The sequence below is a fragment of the Manacus candei genome, unplaced genomic scaffold, assembly GCF_025592945.1.
Source record: "Manacus candei isolate 608988 ecotype Guabito, Panama unplaced genomic scaffold, ASM2559294v1 h1tg000048l, whole genome shotgun sequence".
In the NCBI taxonomy this organism is placed as follows: domain Eukaryota; kingdom Metazoa; phylum Chordata; class Aves; order Passeriformes; family Pipridae; genus Manacus; species Manacus candei.
The window spans coordinates 15,015,229-15,036,107 of record NW_026138096.1 but is presented as its reverse complement, the minus strand read 5'-3'; the positions used below and the strand labels follow the sequence as shown (position 1 = coordinate 15,036,107).

The 20,879-nt window shown below is 46.3% G+C and overlaps 1 protein-coding gene across 6 annotated transcripts in view; it reads right to left on the bottom strand.

Annotated features, from left to right (window-relative positions):
* Positions 1–20,349, bottom strand: part of EXOC6B (exocyst complex component 6B) — a 329,969-nt gene extending 309,620 nt beyond the window's left edge. For 5 of the 6 annotated variants that reach the window (XM_051798176.1, XM_051798177.1, XM_051798178.1 and 2 more), the window contains exon 1: positions 20,138–20,343. In XM_051798176.1, coding sequence (XP_051654136.1) covers positions 20,138–20,250 — 113 coding nt within the window. In that variant the 5' untranslated portion in view covers positions 20,251–20,343. Of the gene's footprint in view, positions 1–20,137 lie in introns of all 6 variants that reach the window. The other variant, XM_051798180.1, reaches the window with a different exon arrangement.
* Between the last annotated feature and the right edge of the window lie 530 nt (positions 20,350–20,879).

Sequence of the window (20,879 nt, the reverse complement as noted above, 5' to 3'; positions counted from 1 at the left end):
TATATAAATATATCTATATATTTCATATAAATATATCTATATATGAAATATATAGATATAATATATATATAAAATATAGAGAGATATAAAATATAGAGAGATAGATATAAGATAGATAGATAGATATCTCACATATATATATAATGTATATATATCATGTATATATTTTATATATACATATGTATTCATATATATTCTATACATGAATATATATTATATATAATGTATATATTTTATGTGTATATTTTATATATACTTATATATATTTATATATATTATATATAATATATATAATGTATATATAATTTATGCATATATTTTATACATACATATGTATTTATATATATTTTATATATGAATATATATTACATATAATGTATATATATTTTTTTTGTATATTTTACATATACTTATATATATTTATATACATTATATATAAATATATATAATGTATATATAATTTATGTATGTTTTATATATACATATATATTATATATAAACATATATAATATATAATGTATATATATTTTATGTGCATATTTTTATATATATTTATATATTTTATATATATTATATATAAATATATAATATATATTTTACATTTAGTTATTTACACTTATACATATTATATACTTAGATATAATACATATTTATATATATTTATACACTTATAAAAATATATATTATATGTTTTATATGCATTTTATATAGAAAATAGGTTTATATCTTTATACATTTATATATAAATGTTTATTTCTATCTAGTACATACATATATATTACTATATTTATTTAAATGTGTAATTTTTATAAATAAAATATGTATTAAGCATATATCTAAATATACATTTTGTATATATTATATGTAAATATCTATGTTCTATAAAGTTACATTTATATAAATATATTAATATATATTATATGTCCATATTATTTTTATATATTTTCTATCTAAAAATATATGTTCTATATAGTTACACATTTATATAAATATATTAATATGTATTATATATCCATATTATTTTTATATATTTTATATATAAAATGTATGTTCTATATATTTACATATTTATATAAAAATATTAATATACATTATATAGCGTATATATTTTATATATTTTAAATATAATGTAAATAATATAATATATTATAAATATGTATATTTATATATATTATATATAAAAACATATGTTCTATATATTTACACTTTTACATAAATATATTAATATATATTATACATCCATATATCTTATATCTAAAAATACATGTTCTATATATATATATTTATATGAATATATTAATATATTATATGCACATATATATTTTATACATGTTTATATATATAAGTATGTCTTTTATATATTTATACATTTATAAATATATTTCATATATTATAGATACATGTTTTGCACATAAAAATATATGTTTATATATACATTTATGTATACTTATATATATACATGTTTTATACATATTTATATAAAAATGATTATATATTTATACATTAATACATAAAATAAGTATATATTGTATGTGCATTTATACTATAAGTATATATAAATATATATAAATATATATATATAAATATATATAAAAATATATAAATTTATATATATAAATATATATATATAAATACATATAGATATATATACATGGTGTCCAAATGCATTAAAGAAATAACAAAGAAAGAAGAAGTAACAGGATGGATTAAACTCGTGAATCATCACTTAATTAAGAAATTAAAAATAAAGCAGCTCTTGCCCAGGAAGGAGAAGGGGAGAAGTTTTGATAGATTTGCAGCAGAGATTAAATAACTGAGTTGTGTAAAATTATCTGAATAATTTGGTGGCAGAGGGAGGTCGTGAGTCACCACCCCAGAACTCCACAGTTCCTCCTGGGGCCAAACCCTCCCAAAGGAAGAGGAAACAACCCACCAGGAACAGGGAAATGCCTGGGATGCCTCGTGATTTTAAAGATGTAAATCACTTTAAGAACAAAATAAAAAAAAAAAAATCAAAAATAAGAGCAACCTGTTTGCCCTCACATTGGTTAAACTATTCCACACCAGCCTAGGACTTGGAACTGTGGAATATCCTGAGCTGGAAGGTCCCACAGGGATCATCCAGTTCAGTTCCTGGCCCTGCACAGACACCCCAACAATCCCAGCCTGTCCCTGAGAGCCTTGTCCAAACAATCCCAGAGCTCTGGCAGCCTCGGGGCCGTGCCCACTGATGCTTTACTGGGATCAGACCAGTTGGTTCCAGCACAGCAACTCTCCCTGAACGTGGAATAGTTTGGGAGCCACGGCACGGGAGAGTCATTCCATGAAACCTCACGTGTGGAGCACCAGGAGATGCTGGAAAGGACAAAAGAGTCTCACACAGAGATGCAGAAGAGCTGGTTGGGAGTGAAGGGGCCTGAGGAGCTCACACAGACACCCCTGGGACAAAAGCATGGAATGGGTTGGGTTGGAAGGGAACTTAAAGCTCATCCTGTTCCATCCCCTGCCACGACAGGGACACCTTCCACTAGCCTGGGTTGTTCCAGCTTGGCTTTGGACACCTTCAGGGATCCAGGGGCAGCCACAGCTTCTCTGGGAAATTCATTCCAGGGCCTCCCCACCCTCACAGTCAACAATTCCTTCCCAATATCCCATCTAACCCTACACTCTGACAGCTTAAAGCCATTCCCTGTATCCTGTCCCTCCATCCTTCATCCCAAGTCCCTCTCCAGCTCTCCTGGAGCCCCTTCAGGCCCTGCCAGGGGCTCTCAGTTCTCCCTGGAGCCTTCTCTTCTCCAGGGGAACCCCCCCAGCTCTCCCAGCCTGGCTCCAGAATCCTGGAATGCTTTGGGTTGGAAGGGACCTTAAAGATCCAGTTCCCCAGGCAGGGACACCTTCCACCAGCCCAGGTTGCTTCAAGCCCCGTCCAACCTGGCCTTGGACACTTCCAGGGATGGGGCAGCTCCTCCAGCCTGGCTCCAGACCTTGGAGCATCTCCGGGGCCTCCTCTGGAATCACTCCAGCAGGACAGACCTCCCACCCAGAACTGCTTTACCTTTGGATTTTCCCACTGCTCAGGTTAAACAGCACCTCCTGAATGCCACCAATCCACAGCCCAGCAATTCCCAACCCTGCCAGGACCAACATGGATCATCCATGAGAGTTTCCAGGAACACACCTACTCCTTCTCCTCGTGCCAGACGTTGGGCAAATGGACCATAAATCTTATTTTTAAAACTTGAAAAAATAATCTCCCAGAGGAAACATTCCAAAATGCAATTACCCTAAATACAGCACATTTTTATTCTGCGTCCCTGCCAACATTAAGTCGTTTTTTTAATGGCATTTTCCAGCTTCTGGATGGGAATTTATGTGTTTGTTATCCCTCCCCACCTAGGAGAGCTGGCTTCTCCCAAACTCCTGGCCAGCCACGCACCCAAAATAAACAAATTGCTCCTTTATTATACATTTTCTGAGTAAACATGGGGATAAACTGTAAATCTTGGACACTTAGGGATGTTTTTCTGCTGGAAAACTGTAACATTCAGCCCATTACAGCAAAGGACTGGATGCAAACACACCATTCACAGAAGTGGCCAAGAAAAAAAAGAGAAATACTGAAAAAAACACAACTTTTAGTGAAGAAAATCACCTCTGGGTAACATTCACTGCACTAAAAATAGGAAGGGAAGTGGGTTTTTTGCATTTTCCTCCCCAAACCAGCTCTGATTTCTGTGGTTACTGAGGGTTTATTGGGTTTTCAGCGAGCAGATGGTCAGGTCACAAAATCCCCTCACTGGACACAGAAAGTGCTGGTGATTCCAGTGGGAATTTGTGTTTTCAGCACCCTGGGACACCCTTTGGCCTCTGCACTGATGGGCTCAGGCTGGAGCAGCCACACAATCCCTGCCTGGTTGTATCCTCTGGGAAAAGGAGCCGTAGGGATGTCGGCATCCAACCTTGCCAAGTTCACACAGAGAGAAGAAAAACACCTCAGGATGCAACACCTGCAACTGCTTTAAGACACCTCACAGCCCTGTGATTCCATGTTTTCCCAAGCTGGTTTTCCCAAGAAATAGAGCAGAAAATGGGGATACTCCCACTGTGCAGGGATGGAAGCGCTGCAGCTGCTGTTCACTCAGCATGGAAAGGGATGGTCCCCCAGGACTGAGGCACAGACACAAAAAAACCCCTTTTAAACCTCTCCTGGGTGTCACAGTGATGATGCAGGAGGATATAAACACCCCAGGGGTTGAAGCAGCCTTGGCAGGACTGCTCCTTCCAGCCTTGAAACACAACTCACTGCTCAGCCAGGACGCACAAAAAAAAAAATCAACATTTTGCTCTCCTGACTCGTTACTCAGACAAGTATTTTCTGCTCAAAAGTGAAAAACCTCACGGCCTTTCAGCAAAGTTTATGTTTGAATCAATACATTTGTATTTTGGGGAGAGAGAAAGCACAGAGGATGGACTGAGCTGGGGGCAAGTCAGTCTGAGCAGCAGTTTCAGCTCTGTTTCTGCAGCAGCTCCAGGGTTTTCCTGCTCTGGGATGTTGAGAAATCGCCCCCTGGGCAGAGTCCTGCTGCTCTTCCCACAACCTCTGTGGCTGAGGATGTGGAGCTCCGAGGAAGCATCTTCTCAGTCAACACTTGGAAGCACAAGGAGACAATTAACAGCATGTTTGGGGATTAAGAGCGCGGTGGAATCGAGCCAGAGGGTGAAGTGTTCACACACTCTCCATCTCAAGACGAGTTTTCCTCTCCCTGGAAGTCTCTCCTACCCCATCCCATCTTTAAGCACTGCCCTTGCCTTCTCCTCAGGTCCTCCCCCACTCCTGCCCACCCACCCCATGGACAGCAGGGGCTGAGCAGAGAGAATCCCAGAATGGTTTGGGTTGGAAGGGACCTTAAAGTTCACCTTGTTCCACCCCCTGCCATGGGCAGGGACACCTTCCACTAGACCAGGTTGCTCCAAGCCCCATCCAACCTGGCCTTGGACACTTCCAGGGATCCAGGGGCAGACACAGTTTCTCTGGGAAATTCATTCCAGTTCCTCACCACCCTCACAAACAAGGATTTCTTTTCAATATCCAATAAAAAATCTTCACTTTTCCAGTGGGAAGCCATTCCCTGTGTGCTTTCCCTCCCTCCCTTGTCCCCAGTCCCTCTCCAGCTCTCCTGGAGCCCCTTTAGGCCCTGCCAGGGGCTCTCAGCTCTCCCTGGAGCCTTCTCTTCTCCAGGGGAACCCCCCAGCTCTCCCAGCCTGGCTCCAGAGCAGAGGGGCTCCAGCCCTGGCAGCAGCTCCGGGGCCTCCTCTGGACTCTCTCCAGCAGCTCCACGTCCTTGTGCTGTTGTTCCCAGGGCTGGAGCAGCTCTGCAGGGGGGTCTCACCTCAGACAGGGGCAGAGGGGCAGAATCCCCCCCTGCCCTGCTGCCCACCCTGGGGGATCAGCCCAGGGCACGGGGGGTCTGGGTTGGGGCATCTCCAGCCTCTCCCCCACCAACACCCCCAAATCCTTCTCCCAGGGCTCCTCTGGATCCCTTCTCCACCCAGCCTGTCCTTGCCCTGGCATTGCCCCAGCCCAGTCAAGCCCAGCCGAGCCTGGGGGTGCCCAACCCTTCAGACCCAGCACATCCCACAACCTATACGAGGGCACCAACACAAAAGATCCTGGATTTTACAAGCAATTCCCACTGGCAACACCTTTCCACTGCTCTGTTCCCATCAGGGCTCTTTGTTTTGGGTTTTATTCTCCTCCTGACGAGGAGTTTTATTTCTGTGTTCGCTGCCAGACACTCCAAGGCAAGTTATTCTTCAAAGAAACGTCACTCGGGTCGAGCCACCTTGGATCTCAACTTGCACTTCCTGCTTTTATTTCCAGCTTCCATTTATTTTTCTCTCCCCAGCAGGGCCTGCAGCCTCTGCTTCACAGTTTTATCCACGTGGATAATTAAACAGAGGATTATTATAATTATTACCTTAAAGACTGAGGGTTTTGAGGACGGTCAGGGAGCACAACAGGCACTTAAGCACCTACATCCCTCATATTTTACCCTTCTAACTCAATTATCATTTATTAGTGTTACTTATCCCAATAAAAATTAAAGCACTGCTTAATTAGCCCAATTGAGATCAGTTAACCTCAAAATCTAACAGAGCACCCTATTATACTTCTCTACCAGGCCCAAATCTGAGCATCAGCACTAAAATAATTCTAATCATTCTAAAAATAAATTAGAATAAATAATTCTAAATATTCTAATAATAAATTAGAATAAATAATTCTAAATATTCTAATAATAAATTAGAATAAATAATTCTAAATATTCTAATAATAAATTAGAATAAATAATTCTAAATATTCTAATAATAAATTAGAATAAATAATTCTAAATATTCTAATAATAAATTAGAATAAATAATTCTAAATATTCTAATAATAATTCCAAAAAATAATTCTAATTGTTTTTTTAACCTGCAGGACCAAAAGCTTGTCCTGGATACAACAGAGATTCATTCAAGAAAGGAAAACCTTAAAAAAAGAGCTTGAATCCAACAAAAAGTTGCATTCTGCATCCCAGCCTACAGGGATTTGGAACCAGGTGTCAGAAAGTCAACACTTAACCTCATCTGTATCTCCAGCAAACAGCTAATTTTAAGGAAAATAACAAATTATAGCTTCATCTCAAGGTTATTTTGCATGGATTTCTATTATTTGGGAGAATCAGGGAGGAATGAAATCAGACTGTGCTTCTCAGGAGAGAATATTTTGTTATAAACTTCAGACTTTCAGACATTCAGATAAAAAAATAAAACTGAGCAAGTGGAGAAATGAAGATTAAGTGCAAAAAAAATAACGATTTTAAGGACAGCAGGTCCAAGGAACTGGAGGGTTTTTTCTCCTACTTACAGCTATTTTTGGCAAAAGAATTAACACCCCTAAGACACACAATAGTATTTGAGGCATTTTTATAAAAACACAAACATCCCTGACGTGTTCTACTGCGACCCGTGGATGGGTCATTTATCAAGTTCCCTTCCAGCACCTATTTTGGAATTCTCTCCAAAATAAAGCTCAGGCGAGTTGTGTCTGGCACAGCCCAAGCCGTGGCACAGCACCAACAGAAAATGGCCATTTTTAGCTGCTGCTTCCCAAGGAAGAAGCAAAAAGGCAGGAGAAACACAGGGCAGAGTCTGGAGAAAGGAACTGCTTTGGTGGGGGTTTTGCCGAGGGATAAATTCCAAACTAAACCTTCTTAACGGTGTAATTCAATAATTAACTTAATAATTAATTTGATTAATGTAATAACAAAATACTGTTGGCAGCTAGGAGAAGGAAGACAATTCCCTCAGCTGGAGAGGGACTTGGGAGAAGGGATGGAGGGACAGGACACAGAGAATGGCTTCCCATTGCCAGAGGGCAGGGTTAGATGGGATATTGGGAAGGAATTCCTGGCTGGGAGGGTGTTGAGGCCCTGGAATGAATTTCCCAGAGAAGCTGTGGCTGCCCCTGGATCCCTGGGAGTGTCCAAGGCCAGGTTGGAGCAACCTGGTCTAGTGGAAGGTGTCCCTGCCCATGGCAGAGGGTGGAACAAGGTGAACTTTAAGGTCCCTTCCAACCCAAACATTCCAAAATGGGATTAGCAACAAGGACTATAAAGTGTAAGGGTTAATCTGGGATCATCTGATCTTACTGAAGGAGCTGAGCTTGGACTTTCTACTTCCACCCAAGGGAACACCTCACTCACACAGGAAAATCCCACAAGGTTGGTTTCTAAGCCAAGACTCCAAGGTAAAGTCACTCTGGATTTCAAAACCACCGATTTCTTCCATTCTTATTCCAAGATTTGGTCACTTGTTCATCCTGTTCCCCAAACATCCCATATCCCACACCAGCTCTCTGCTCCTGCAGCTTGTCCCAGACCTGACCAAACCCTTCTCTCACTCACCCACAGTCACAACCACATTCCCAGCTCCGTGTCCTCCAGCACATTCCCGCTGCAGGGCACAAGCTCTGGAGTCATTTCCATGCCTGTACAGCAACATTTGGAAAATATTCTTTTAAGAGGTCCCATCTTCCAGGAGGTTGGATCTACCAGCAAGGAATTTCACATCCACACGGGCTTCAAGACATCAGCCTGAAAGCAAGGTCTGAAAGCCAAGTGTGCAGCCCTGTCCATCCCCCAAAACCCTGCCAGGAGCTGCTCCACACTTCCAGCAACTTCCCTCCCTTTGGAGCTCTTCATTACTCAGCAGAGAGAGGGGAAAAATGCTCCTCACACTCATCCTTTCCCTTTCTGTTCCTCTTGGATGGCCACAGAGAGAGGAAAAAAATAGAAGAAACCCAACACTTGGTTTCTCAGTGAACCTTTTATGGGAGACCTGGGAAATTTCTTCCCGTCACTGACAGATTTTAAGGGGGAGGTTTTGTCTGTTTGCTTTTGTGAGCCTGAGACACAAAGCCAGGGCAGATCCCGCTCCAATCTGTCGGCATCCTCGGACCCGACGTCCTCAGGAGGTTCTGCCAACCAACAGCTCGGGAGAGACTTTTCATGGAATCACAGAACAGTCAGGGTTGGAAGGGACCTCTGGAGATCCCCCAGTCCAACCCACTGCCCAGGCAGGGTCACCTGGAGCAGGTGACCCAGGAACTCATCCACGTGGGTTTGGGATGTCTCCAGAGGGGGAGACTCCACACCCTCCCTGGGCAGCTGTTCCAGGGCTCTGCCACCTCCATGGAAAGAAGTTCTTCCTCATGCTGAGGTGGAACTTTTGAGCTTTTATGTCCTGTCTCTGGGCACCACCAAAAAAAAAACCTGGCACCATCCCCTTGGCACCCCTTGGAGATATTTATATGGATTAATGAGATCCCTCTCAGTCTCCTCTCCGGACTAACCAGGCCCAGCTCCCACAGTCTCTCCTCATCAGAGAGATGCTCCAGACCCCTCATCACCTTTGTGCCCCTCTCTGGACCCTCTCCAGTAGCTCCTTATTTTCTTTCTGGAGTTTTATTTGCCGCAGACAAAGGGAGGTAAGGAATTATTTCGAGGCCCAGATGTGCTCCTGCCACCCCGGTGACACACCAGGCACTTTCACAGCCCTTTGGGTGTTCAGGTCAGAAGAAAATTATTAAAAAAATATTAAATACTAAGAATTATTTTTTTAAAAAGGTCAATAACAGGTCACTAAACCTGCCACAGGACTCCTATGCCACAGAAACCTTCTAATGGAAGGTGTTCCTGCCCACGGCAGGGAGTTGGAACTGGATAGTCTTTAAGGTCCCTTCCAACCCAAACTGTTCTGTGATTTCAGGAAGAAAACAGTCACCTTGGCAGATTTGGACCTTTCCATGCTGCTGCCTGCACTTTAAAGTCACAAAAAGGCACCAATCCACCCCAAAAAAGCAGGATTCTGAGGAGCCTCATCCTCAGCTTTCTGCCTGGCTCTGGGTTTGCTCACCTGCTGCTCAGCTCTTTGTGTCCAAGTGGCACAAAGCACAAACCAGCCCATGGTTCTTGCCTGAGCGATTGCCCAGCCCTAAAGCCAACCCAGCAGGACAGATAATTATCCCTGCACTGATTTTTCCAAAGCAAAAGTGGTTTTGGAAGCAGAGAGAGGAAGTTCCAGCAGACAGGCACGCTGGGCATCCTCCCTTCTGCAGGACAACAGGCTGGAGATTACCAAGAAATCAGGGAATATCCTCACTTGGAAGGGACACACGAGGATCATCCAGTTCAACTCCTGACCCTGCACAGGATAACTCCAAGATAGCCTCCAATATCCCCGAGAGCACTGTGCAAATAATCCTTTATGATGATCTAATGCTGCATTTGGAGATTTATTAAAGGATGTTACTTCCTAAGGTACGGCCACAGGAAATCCTGTGGAGCCTGAGCTCCCATTTGCAGATTTTTCAAGGAATTGTGGCACTTGCCAAGGACAGCATCCAGCAGAAGGGTTACCCCAGACAGAGTTGAAGGGACCCCTCTGGTGGCATCACCCTCTGGAGGAGAGCAGTCCTGGTGGCTCCTCAAAACACTGAGAGCAGGGCAAACCCTCCCCAGAAGACTGGACAGGTGTTAACTGAAAATCACAGAATCTTTGGAAAAGGTTGGAAAATATCTTCATCATCATCAAGTCCAACCATCAGCCAGCAGCACCACTGTGTTCACCACTAAACCATGCCCCCAAGTGCCACATCCATGTGTTTTTTTAAACACTTCCAGGGATGGGACTCCACCACTGCCCTGGACAGTTGCTTATAACCATTCCCATGAAGGAATTTTTCTCAATATCCAATCTAAACCTCCCCTGGCACAGTTTGAGGCCGTTCCCTCTCCTCCTGTCCCTTGTTCCTTGGGAGCAGAGCCCAACACCCCCCCAGCTCCCCCCTCCTTACAGGGAATTGTAAAGCCAGAAGGTCCCTCCTGAGCCTCCTTTTCTCCAGGCTGAGCCCCCCCAGCTCCCTCAGCTGCTCCTGCTGCTCCAGCCCCTTCCCAGCTCTGTTCCCTTCCCTGGACACACTCCAGTCCCCCAGTGGTTTATTAGGAGGGTCCCAGGACTGCCCCCAGGGCTGGAGGTGCCCCAGCAGGGCCAGCACAGGGAGATGGTCACTGGCCTGAGCCTGGAACCATTGCCATCCTGATGCCAGGAATGCCACACAGGAGGCAGCTGATTTGCACGGGCAGAGTGAGCCGAGTTTCTGGAGGAAGGTGGAGACATCCTGACCCCCAAAACACCCCCCTGAACTCACGACAGGCACAGGACCTGTGAGGCACCACTGACAGGACCCCAGGGCCACCCCTGCTGTCACTCCTGGACCTCAGCTCAGACAGGCCAAGGGGAGAGAAGCCAAGCACCCTCTGGATTCACAGGGAAGGGATTTCCAGAAGTCACCTCCTCCACAAGGTCAACCTCTCCCAACCCAGCACCGACAGACGAGTGTCTGCCCCACCTCCAAACCCTTCCCACGGGATGCTCTGCAGGCAAAGGAGGGAGCTGAGCCAAGACTGAGGTTTGCCAAAGGATTTTCTTCACAGATTCAGGACAACCCACAGAGGGAAGAGCTTCTGCTCCAAGCCTTTGGAGTGTTAATGACAGGCAAAAGTCAGGATAAAACCCCCAAACCCAGCACCTTTGTGGGAGCAGGGATAAAAACCTGTTACCACCCCATATCACAGCACTCTGGTGCTTCATTTCTTCCCTGTCCAAAAAGGGAAATTAAAAGGGAACAGCTCAAAGTACTAAATGCTTGTGGGTGGCAATGAAAAACTGCTTCAAAGACAGCATATCTCTGCTTCAGAGCACAGAAATACAACTATGAACAATTAATTTAAACATTCACATGCCCCTCACCGTGGTTAAAAAGCAGCAGAGGAGATTTTCAAGGAATAAAAAGAAAAGAAATAAAGAAAAAACCAAAAAAAATCTTCCAGCTCTGGAAAATTCAAGAGCCCAAATTCGAGCCAAGCACACGTGCAAAATAATCCATGCCAAGAAGAGCCATGTGAAGAGCTAATTAGTTAATATATGAATAACTAAGAGCTTCTTCAAACACCAGGAGCAGGAAAGCTGCCAGAGCAAGGGAGAGGGAGCTTCTTAAGGAAAACTCTTCTACGTGACTGGGCAAAGTAGAAGTCTTCTTAAGAAATAGTTAATAAACATGTAAAAACTCAAACACACCGAAGGAGAACAGATTCTTGGGGTGGCATTCACACATCCTCTTCACCAGGAGTGCTGGAAGGAGCCAGACTTGTTAACAAGGGGAAATCTGGTCACCCAAAGGCACTTGGAGTGTTAAAAGCACCGTGAAAGTCCAAAAATCAAATAATAAATGGTGGCTGCTCCTCTGGCCTGGTGTGCTGTGCAGTGGTTTGACAGGAGGGGACGAGCATCACGGTGACATTCTGCAGAGGACACAGAATTATTCACTTGGATTTTATTCACTTGGACTGACTCCAAAGCCAAAAAGCTGCAAAGGATCTCCCAACGCCGAGTATCGGGTGACAAAGTGACAAGTGAAGCCCGGTGTCAGCAGTGAAAAGCAGCACACTTGGAGGGGAGGACAAATCCTTTATAATCCCTGGAGAGTGAAGGGTTCCAAATGAACCACCACTGAGGAGGAGGAGGGTCAGGGCTGCAGAGTCAGGAATGTTGGCTCAGAGCACCGAGACTGCGAGGAAAAGGGGGAAAGCAAAGCAAAAAAACCATCCCTGTGCCACTTCCCACATCTCCAGATCCCTGAGCCCTCTGATCTTTCCAGCATCATCACAAAAAGGTGAGAGCTGCACGAGGAACACCCAGAAAAGCAACAGGGATAATGAGCAATCAGAATAGCTCTGCCAGGAGAAAGGGGTGAATTCATTAATTCATTAATTTCTCAGCTTGGAAGGCAAAAAAAAAAAAAAAAGAAAAAATATCACTGACTTAATATTTCTCGTAATCCTTTGGGAAAGACTAAAGCTTGTCCCAGCAAAAACACCACCAAACAAATCCTAAAGGAAGACACAATGCACAATTAAAGTGCAGAACTCATCACTTTAAATGTTTCAATGTGGAAGAACCAGCAGATTAAAATGTTATGAGCCAGTGGTGGAGGGAAGACCCATGGCAACCTCTTGAAGTGGGAATTCCTGGTACAAACTGTGCCCAAGGTGTCCCAAGTGCAAACTGGAAAACACTGGGAGTGCATGTTTGCTGTGTATCTCCTTTGATAAGCACCCACTGCTCCCTACCCTGAGATATCACAATGAAGAAAGGCTTTTGGTAGAGCCAGGACAAGCATTTCCATGATTTTCTCCCTAAGAACCAGAAAACACTTCCTTCCATCCCTCCTAAATCCCTGCTGCCTCAGTTGTATCCCAGATCCCAGCCTGTGCAAAGAGCTTTTCTTCATCTTCTCAACAGTCCATTCTGCATCTGAAGATGAATTATGTGCCTGGCTTGTCCCCTCTGGATTAAGCAATCCCAGGCTTTTCAGTTTTTCCCCCCCAAAGGTTGTGTTTGCCCTCCTCTGGGAGAAGGATTCCAACAGCATCATTCCACTGCTGCAGCCACAGACCAAACAGCCACTTCAGTGAGCTGGTTTTAGAGAAAGACAGAACCCCCTCAACCACCAAAAGCAGAATCAGAAAGACACGACAGAAGGCACAGTCTGGCTGGATTTAAATGCCACAGGACTCTCCCAGGCTTCCAGTTTTCCACGATGCTCTCTAAGGCAGGACAGCAGAGCTCTGAGGATGAGCTCAGCTGGCAGCTCGAGGTGAAATCCTGCTAAGTCATACACACTGACAACTCCACGAGACATCAAAACACGTTAGGAGAGCAGCCTTTCCCTAAAAATTCCAGGGAAATATCCCCTTTTAGCTCCTCACCTCGCAGCACTGGATCACATCCCGCTATTGCACACGGGAGGGCAAGCAGGGAATAAATTCCATGAGCTCCTGAGAACCCCCATCCCACAGAACAGGATCAGGCATTGGATAATCTGTCCTCTGACAGTGATTCATTAAATTCCAGAAAGGAATGTACTTCTGTGAGACAGCCCAAGCAAATACAAGGTATAAATAATTGAGCAGTGCAAGCTGTTCCCTTCAGGTTGCAGCAGCACTGAAAGGAAAAGGGATATGGGAATTGTAAGGATTCACCATCTCCAAGTTGTTTGCAGAAGGAGAAATTATCCACAAAACCTGGGATAATTAAGTATATCATACCTTCAGGCTAAGCTGCTGATGGTCCACACACTAAGCCATTCTTGGATTGTATATGTTGATACCAGATCATTTCACAGGAGAAATTCCTGGTACTTTTTCCTCCACAACAAAAAAAAAAAAAACTTGGGAGTTGAACAGCATCAGCCTGACCAGAAGGGAATGTTAATATAATTTCAAGCAGAACTGTCTTTTAAAAGACACTTAATTATGTACATATGAACAGAGGCCCAGGCTCATTTTCAGGAGATTGCAGATTCCCTGTCTGGGTGGCAGGGAAATGGGCTGAAAGATGCTTCAAAAGATCCTGGGAGGTTTTTATTAGCAGACAATTTACAGTTGTTACAAGCAGCTTCCTGAGCAAGTTCTGTGGCCAGCACTCAGTGTCTAGACAGCCTGTGCTGTTCCTTCTTTGCTGGGAGTTTGTATTTCACCAATTACCGGACATAAAACACGGGATGGGACTGGGAGAGGTGGGATTCATGGAGCCAAGGCAAAGAGTGGTACAGCTAAAGGATGCAAAGTCAGGACAACCCAGGACAGTTTGAGCTCTGTCACGTGTAAGTTCTCACAGTCTTTGGCCTCGAGGGGCTTTTACAGATACTGCTGCTGATTTTCAGCTGCTCTTCAATTCTTGCTGTGCTGGGACCTTGAGGAGACACTTCTTAGCATGTGGAAGAGAAGATCCTTCTCATGCCAAAGCTGATCCAGGGTCTCCTTCCTCTCTCCTACCCAAGGCAGACTCAGCTGAAGGATAAACCCCAGCACCACCAGTAAAGGTAGTGCCAAGAGTGCTCAGAAGTGCCACCACTGCTCCCCCACTCCAAACCATAAACAGGGAAGCTGTCAAGCCAGAGGCCTGTCATTACTCCTCATTTCACATCTGCAACACAGACCATTATCCTCATCTCACCCACTGCAACAAAGATTGGGACCAGCTTGGCCTCCCTTCGTCCTCAGCACCCAGAAGACTCAAAGTGATGCTCCAGACCCTGTTGTGGTTTCCGTGCTCGGTCAACCCACCACGAACCAGTTACACTCCCCAGCCAACTAAATCAGCCTTCTACCAGGTGAGGGAATTGCAAGGAAGGACATATCCAAGCTCAGGGATGACCAGCTCCCTGCCACCAAATCCCTTGTGCCAGTCTAGACAGCAGGAAGCCACAAAATGAGCCCAAGATGGAGTGGGGGTGAGCAGATCCGGCTGAAAAAAAACCTCACAAAAGGTGGGAAAAGGGACACAACCCCAGGCAGCCTGACCAGCCCACATCAGTGTCCATGACTGTGGATCAGGAATGACACAGCAGGTTCGTGTCTGCTGGGACAAACTCACTGAGCTTTTATAAATCCAGCAAAACTCCATCTCGACTTTTGCCACCACCAAGCCCCTCATTCCCATCCCCACACAACCTCCCCCTTGGGCTGGAAAACAGCATTTGTGCTACCACACAGCAAAACATTCTTTAGCCGGGTTATTTTTCCATCCAGATCCCTTTTCCAACCGAGTTTACCGCAGGACTTGTAGCAACGTCTCAACTTCCAGCTTAGGACACGCTGGGGAGCTCAGAGGGGCTAAGCAAGAGCCCCAGCACTTGCTGGACTCCATCCTTAAGTTCATGCCCAAGAGCCAAGCCTCAGTTTTCCAAGTTCAGCACCAGAAACCTGAGTGACACAGGAACAGTCACAGTTCCAGCTCAGCTCCATGTGCAGCTACAGGAGAAAATAAACCCGAGGACATCCCCCAGTCCCAGCTCAGGAGTCAGGACCTGAGCCAAGCTGCTGCTGTTTGCACTGTCACGTTGCTCCAGCCTGGATCCAAGGTGGCACCAAACAATGCCAGCAGGATCAGCACCTCTGGCCCCCACAGACCCAGCTCAGGGCTCTCAACACACAGACAGGCAGAGCCAGAGGGTACCAGAGGTGATATCCCTGGGGGAAGTGAAGTTTGTTATATCCAGTAGTCCAAAATGAGAACATTTTGGAAGAAATTAAAAGAAATTCTTTACTGGGAGGGTGGGGAGGCCCTGGCACAGGTTGAGCAGAGAAGCTGTGGCTGCCCCTGGATCCCTGGGAGCATCCAAGGCCAGGTTGGAGCAACCTGGGACAGTGGAAGGTTTCCCTGCCCATGGCAGGGGAGTGGAACGAGATGAGCTTTAAGGTCCCTTCCAACTCAAACCATTCCATGATTCCACGATCTGCAAGCATCCAAGACACAAGACTCATAACCCTAAAAAAAAAAAAACAGGCAGTGAGGACCTTTGGCTCCACTGTTCCAAACAAACCTGGGCACGGGGAGGTTATGGCAGGGAACGGCCACGGCACGATGCCAGTCCAGTAAACGGATCAGGCAGGTACACCCAGGTCAGCCAGAGCAACACTAATCCCACACACTGACATGGAAGAGTTGATCAAGGATTTAGGGAACACATCTTAATTACAGTCCTACTTTAATCCCAGTCAGGAGCTGCTTAGTAGAAACACGACCCAATCTAGTGCTTCACTTCATTTTCGGGTTAAACAGCCCTGTGATCTCTCTGAACACACACGATTATATTTAATAGGAGTTTCATATCTGCTCTAGTTCTACATAAAAGCACAGACTGGATGATTAATTGCTGTCTGAGATAGAACTTTTCTCAGGTTTCCAGCAGGGCACTGCTAAGTACCAGTCCCAACACGCCTGATAAAACCTCAGGCACCAAGGAACAACCTAGAAAGCAAATACACATCCAAAGGGAAACAAAAAGACTGGTGATATAATTTGCAGATGACCCAAAAGCTGGCAGAGTAACAAGCCATGAAATCAAGCAGAGAACAACCCCTTGGAAATCTTGATCCTCCCCAGCAACTTGCAGTGCAGGAGAACCAAGAGAGAAGGTGCAGATGTAGTGATGAGGAGCACGAGGATACCTGAGCTCCCGAGGAAACAACTCTGCATGCAGGAACAATTCCTGTTAGAACACTGAGGAAAAGACCTGCTCCAACCTCCCAGGGTACAAGTGGGAGATTCTTACAGTGGTGATATAATTTTATGTGCATCTCAAGTGGTGAGGAGAGAGCAAAGAACATTGTAGCTACACCTGTGTGGGCAGCCAGGGCTGTTTCAATTGATCAAATGGGGTTTAAAAATTCCTTGCATTTATCAAGCGCTGCTTAAAAATCCTTCACTCACTTCAAAAAGCTGCAAATGCAGCTTGAGAGCAGGAAAAGGGGTTTTCAAGAGTGACAGACTCGCAGAGCTCAAGCTGTTTAACCAAAAGGAGGATTAAGGAGTGACTTAATCCCAGGCTGTATCTGAAGGGTGAGGTGACACCAGGTGTTAAAGGACACTGCAGAGGAGTACAGGGAAGGGAAGGACGGCAAAACATCCTCAGGCTGGGACCAAGAACTGCTGTAAAAACGATTTGCAATTCAGATAATCACAAGGACTCACCCTTGGCTGAGCACAGGGAAGGGGGGCGAAGTTATACAGCCCACATTTATGGGGTGTGACACAAGAAAACCTCGCTGTTTATCCATCCTCACTCCCAGTGACCAGAGCTGTTACATTACAGGCCACCACTAGTTTCCCATCACTTAAAAAAAACCAAATAAACACAGCTGAAATGGACACAAAATTCACTAAAGAGCAACAAACTTCAAATAAGTGTAACATAAATTAGAGCACTCAGGTATCACAGTTTAACCAAGAAGTGGTTTTAAGCTAGAAAGGGTTTCTCTTCTCCTTCCTGATCCTGCAGAATTAAGTGATTCTTCAAAACCTACTCAGAGAGGAGATTCAAAAATACTCTGTAAAATCAAGTGGAACACCAGCAAGGACAAAAAAAGAGGAATTAGAACAGCAGAAGGAAGTGGAATTAGGAGCAATGGGTATAATTAGTAGAGGTTGAATAGCAGGAAAGACATCCTGAAGTGGATTATTTTGATTCCAGGAGCATCGTGGGCTCGAGGAGATCCCCACAGACTCACTGAAGGCACTCGGTGTCCTTCAAACACGACATTCCCTGTCAGGAAAAAAACAGGAGAGGAGACCTGGACGGCCCCAGAGCCAGAGATGGGACTGGCACAGCTCATCACACGCACCAGGGCCAGGGCAGTTTATTTTTAGGAAGCTGTGCCTGTCCCTGAGGAGGGGCAGGCTCGGCCCCACAGCGCCGGCACAATGGAGTTCTGGCCCATGCCACCAACTCCCAGAATCCCAGCCAGAACTGAGCACAAAAACAGGGCTGGAAGGGACTTCAAGGAAGGAGGAACCTCATCCTTCCCCTGCCCCAGGGCAAGAGTTACTACACTTGCTATTTTTCTAAACACAAAACTCTCTCCCTGCTGGGTGGGACACAAACCCACCCAGACAGATGAATTAGTTGGACCTTCCACTCCATCTCTTAACCCCTCTGTCCCCTCCCACCATGGCAATCCAGCAATCCAGGACACCCTGGATGCCAATCCAGCAATCCAGGACACCCTGGAGCGGCTGCACCCGGAATATCCCACTGTGCCCAGGCAGAAACTGATAAAAGCACAACTCTGCAAGCAAGCCCTGGCAGTCCAGCCCAGCTCTGAGCTGCACTTTGGGAACGCTGTTCCTAGAAGGGAAGCCAGCCTGGCTCCTGGAGACACATTTCTTCCATGATGCCTACAAGAAGTGAGTCACCTTTTTTTTTTTTTTTTTCCCAAAAAGTTTCCACCATCCTCTTTTCCAGACTCTCCAGCACATCATGTTTACCCTGAGCTGGTAAAGTTTCAACTCTAAAAATCCTTGGGGCAGGCATAGCTCATGATTATATCATTAATAATATTCCTAAAGAAATATCACAACACTCTAAAAGTTAACGCAAGCAAAGCCCAAACCTTTCTCTGCCCAGACACTTATTAATGTTTCTCCTGTGAGTATGTAAAGATCAACATTAAACCCAACTCCTCATCTAACCTTAACACTGAGAAACAAGATCAACTGCACTTAGTCCTCTTAAATGGAAAAAAAAACCCACCCACACTCTTCATTCTGGCAGTTCCCACACATTCAAACCAGTTCTTTCAGTTTTGTCAATAAATCTAATCCTCAGCATCTCCTACTGTTCAGTTTACCTGGAAAAGTTTCACAGAGAACTTCAGGAAGAAAACTGCAAGAAGTCACAAAAACGAAGAAATGGGCAACTCTGAGGGAAATCCGGCACTCCATCGCTCCACAAATTAAAAGCTTTCCCATTTCCATCCTGTGCCAGCACTGCAGTATCACTGCGAGTCACACAGCCTTAAACCCATTTATTTTTAAAGGCAGCTACTCAAGTCATTTAAAACCATGACTTTGTAAAACTCGAGAGAGGAAGGGCTGCAGCAGAGGGGGTGGGACGGGAGGCTCCAATCCTGATTATCCCCAAACGCTCCCACCTGGTGCTGTGATTTCAACATTGGAAGCACCTGTGCTGGTGCAGAGCCGTTGGAAAGGGAAGGTGAAACCCAGGGCAGCACCTCGTTCCCCTCATGACAAACACCTGACTTAGCACCCAGTTTAACTCTGTGACAACACAACTATTTAGATTTTTGCAGCTGAGCAATCCTGGTAACACCCTTCCACCTTCCCCCACCTGAGCAACGTGGTTAAACGAGCCAGAAATATCCCTCCACCCATTTGCACCATCGATATTCCAGAGGATAAAACGCACACACCTGGGCTCAGCAAACATTTTGGGTTGATACAAAGTTCTCTGGAGAACTTCGGTGTTAATTTAAAGAGGGAGAAGGAGGGATGAGTTATCTCAGTATCTCAGGACAAGCAACGCTGATGTGGTCCAGCTAAAAGGAACAGGTCTTAGACGCGCATAATTCACCTAAAATATCAGATTTTTAAGGAAATCGAGTGATGAGTTACACAGCCAGCTACCACGTCTTTTATACGAACAACACAGCAGCCACTGGGGCAAAACAAACAAACACCTGAAGGGGTGAAACGCCAGAGCCGGAGCGATGGGAAGGAGCTGCTGGCAAAGGGAATGGGAAGGAGCCACATCCATCTGCGCTCCTCGGGCACCGGGAGAGCTCCGCATCTCCCGCAGACGGAGCCACAGGCTCTCCCAGCCCGAGGATTCCGCAAGAACCGCGGGGGAAAAGATGCTTAACAGGAGAACAAAGGATCCATTAAGCAAACGAGAGGCATTAACTCGTCTCTCGGTCGGGACGGCGATCGCGCCCCGTCCCCGCCGCGTCACTGCCAGCCCCGCCAAGGAAACCGAGCGAGGGGGTTTCCAGGGATAAATCCCGCCGGGAGAACTCTGACAGATGCCCGTGGGAAGCCCGAGGGGGGGCAGGGGAGGGGACGCGCCCCGGGGGGACTCGGGGGGACCGCAGGGAACCGCCGGGAACCGCCGCCCCCCTCCCGACCCTCCGCGGCCGCGGTGCCCCCGCGGCGCCCGGGCAGGGTCGCGCACCTGAGCGTGGGGCCGATGCAGGCCGTGTCCGTGCTCTCGATCTCCCGCAGGATCCGCTCGTGCTCCGCCGCCGTCTCCAGGCTCTCCAGCTCCGCCATCTTCCCCCGCTCCATGGGGGCCGCTCCACCTGCCCGGCCCTGCCCGGCACTCCCCGCTCCGGGCGGCGGCGGCGGCAGCGCCGGGGCCGCTCCAGCCCCCGCTCCGGCCCCGCCGCGCCCGGCACGCCGGGAAATGTAGTGCGGGGCAGCGGGGCCGGGCCGCGCCGGCGCTGCCGGGGCACCCGGGGAGGAGGAGGAGGAGGAGGAAGGGAGGGAGGATCCGGAGGAGGGGGAAGCACCCGGGAGAAGGGGGAAGGCGGCGGTGGTACCGCTGAGCAGGCACTGCTGTCGGGGCACAGTCATGGCAGTGCCCGAACGCCCCACGAGGAGTCACAGTCCCACGGTGGTGACATCCATCAGCAGGGCGCACAGTCCCATGGAAGGGACACCATGATCCTCTCCCTCCTGAGGGGACACAGCCCCGTGGTCGTGACATCCATCATCGGGGCACACAGTCCCATGGACCCCATGGTCCTCTCCCTCCTGAGGGGACACACCACATGGTCATGGCACCCTCTATGAAAGGTCACGGCCCCACAGTGGTGACACCCATCGTGAGGGGACACGGCCCCATGGAAGGGCCCCCATGATCCTCTCCCTCCAGAGGGGACACAACTCGATGGAAGGCATCCCATGACCTCCTT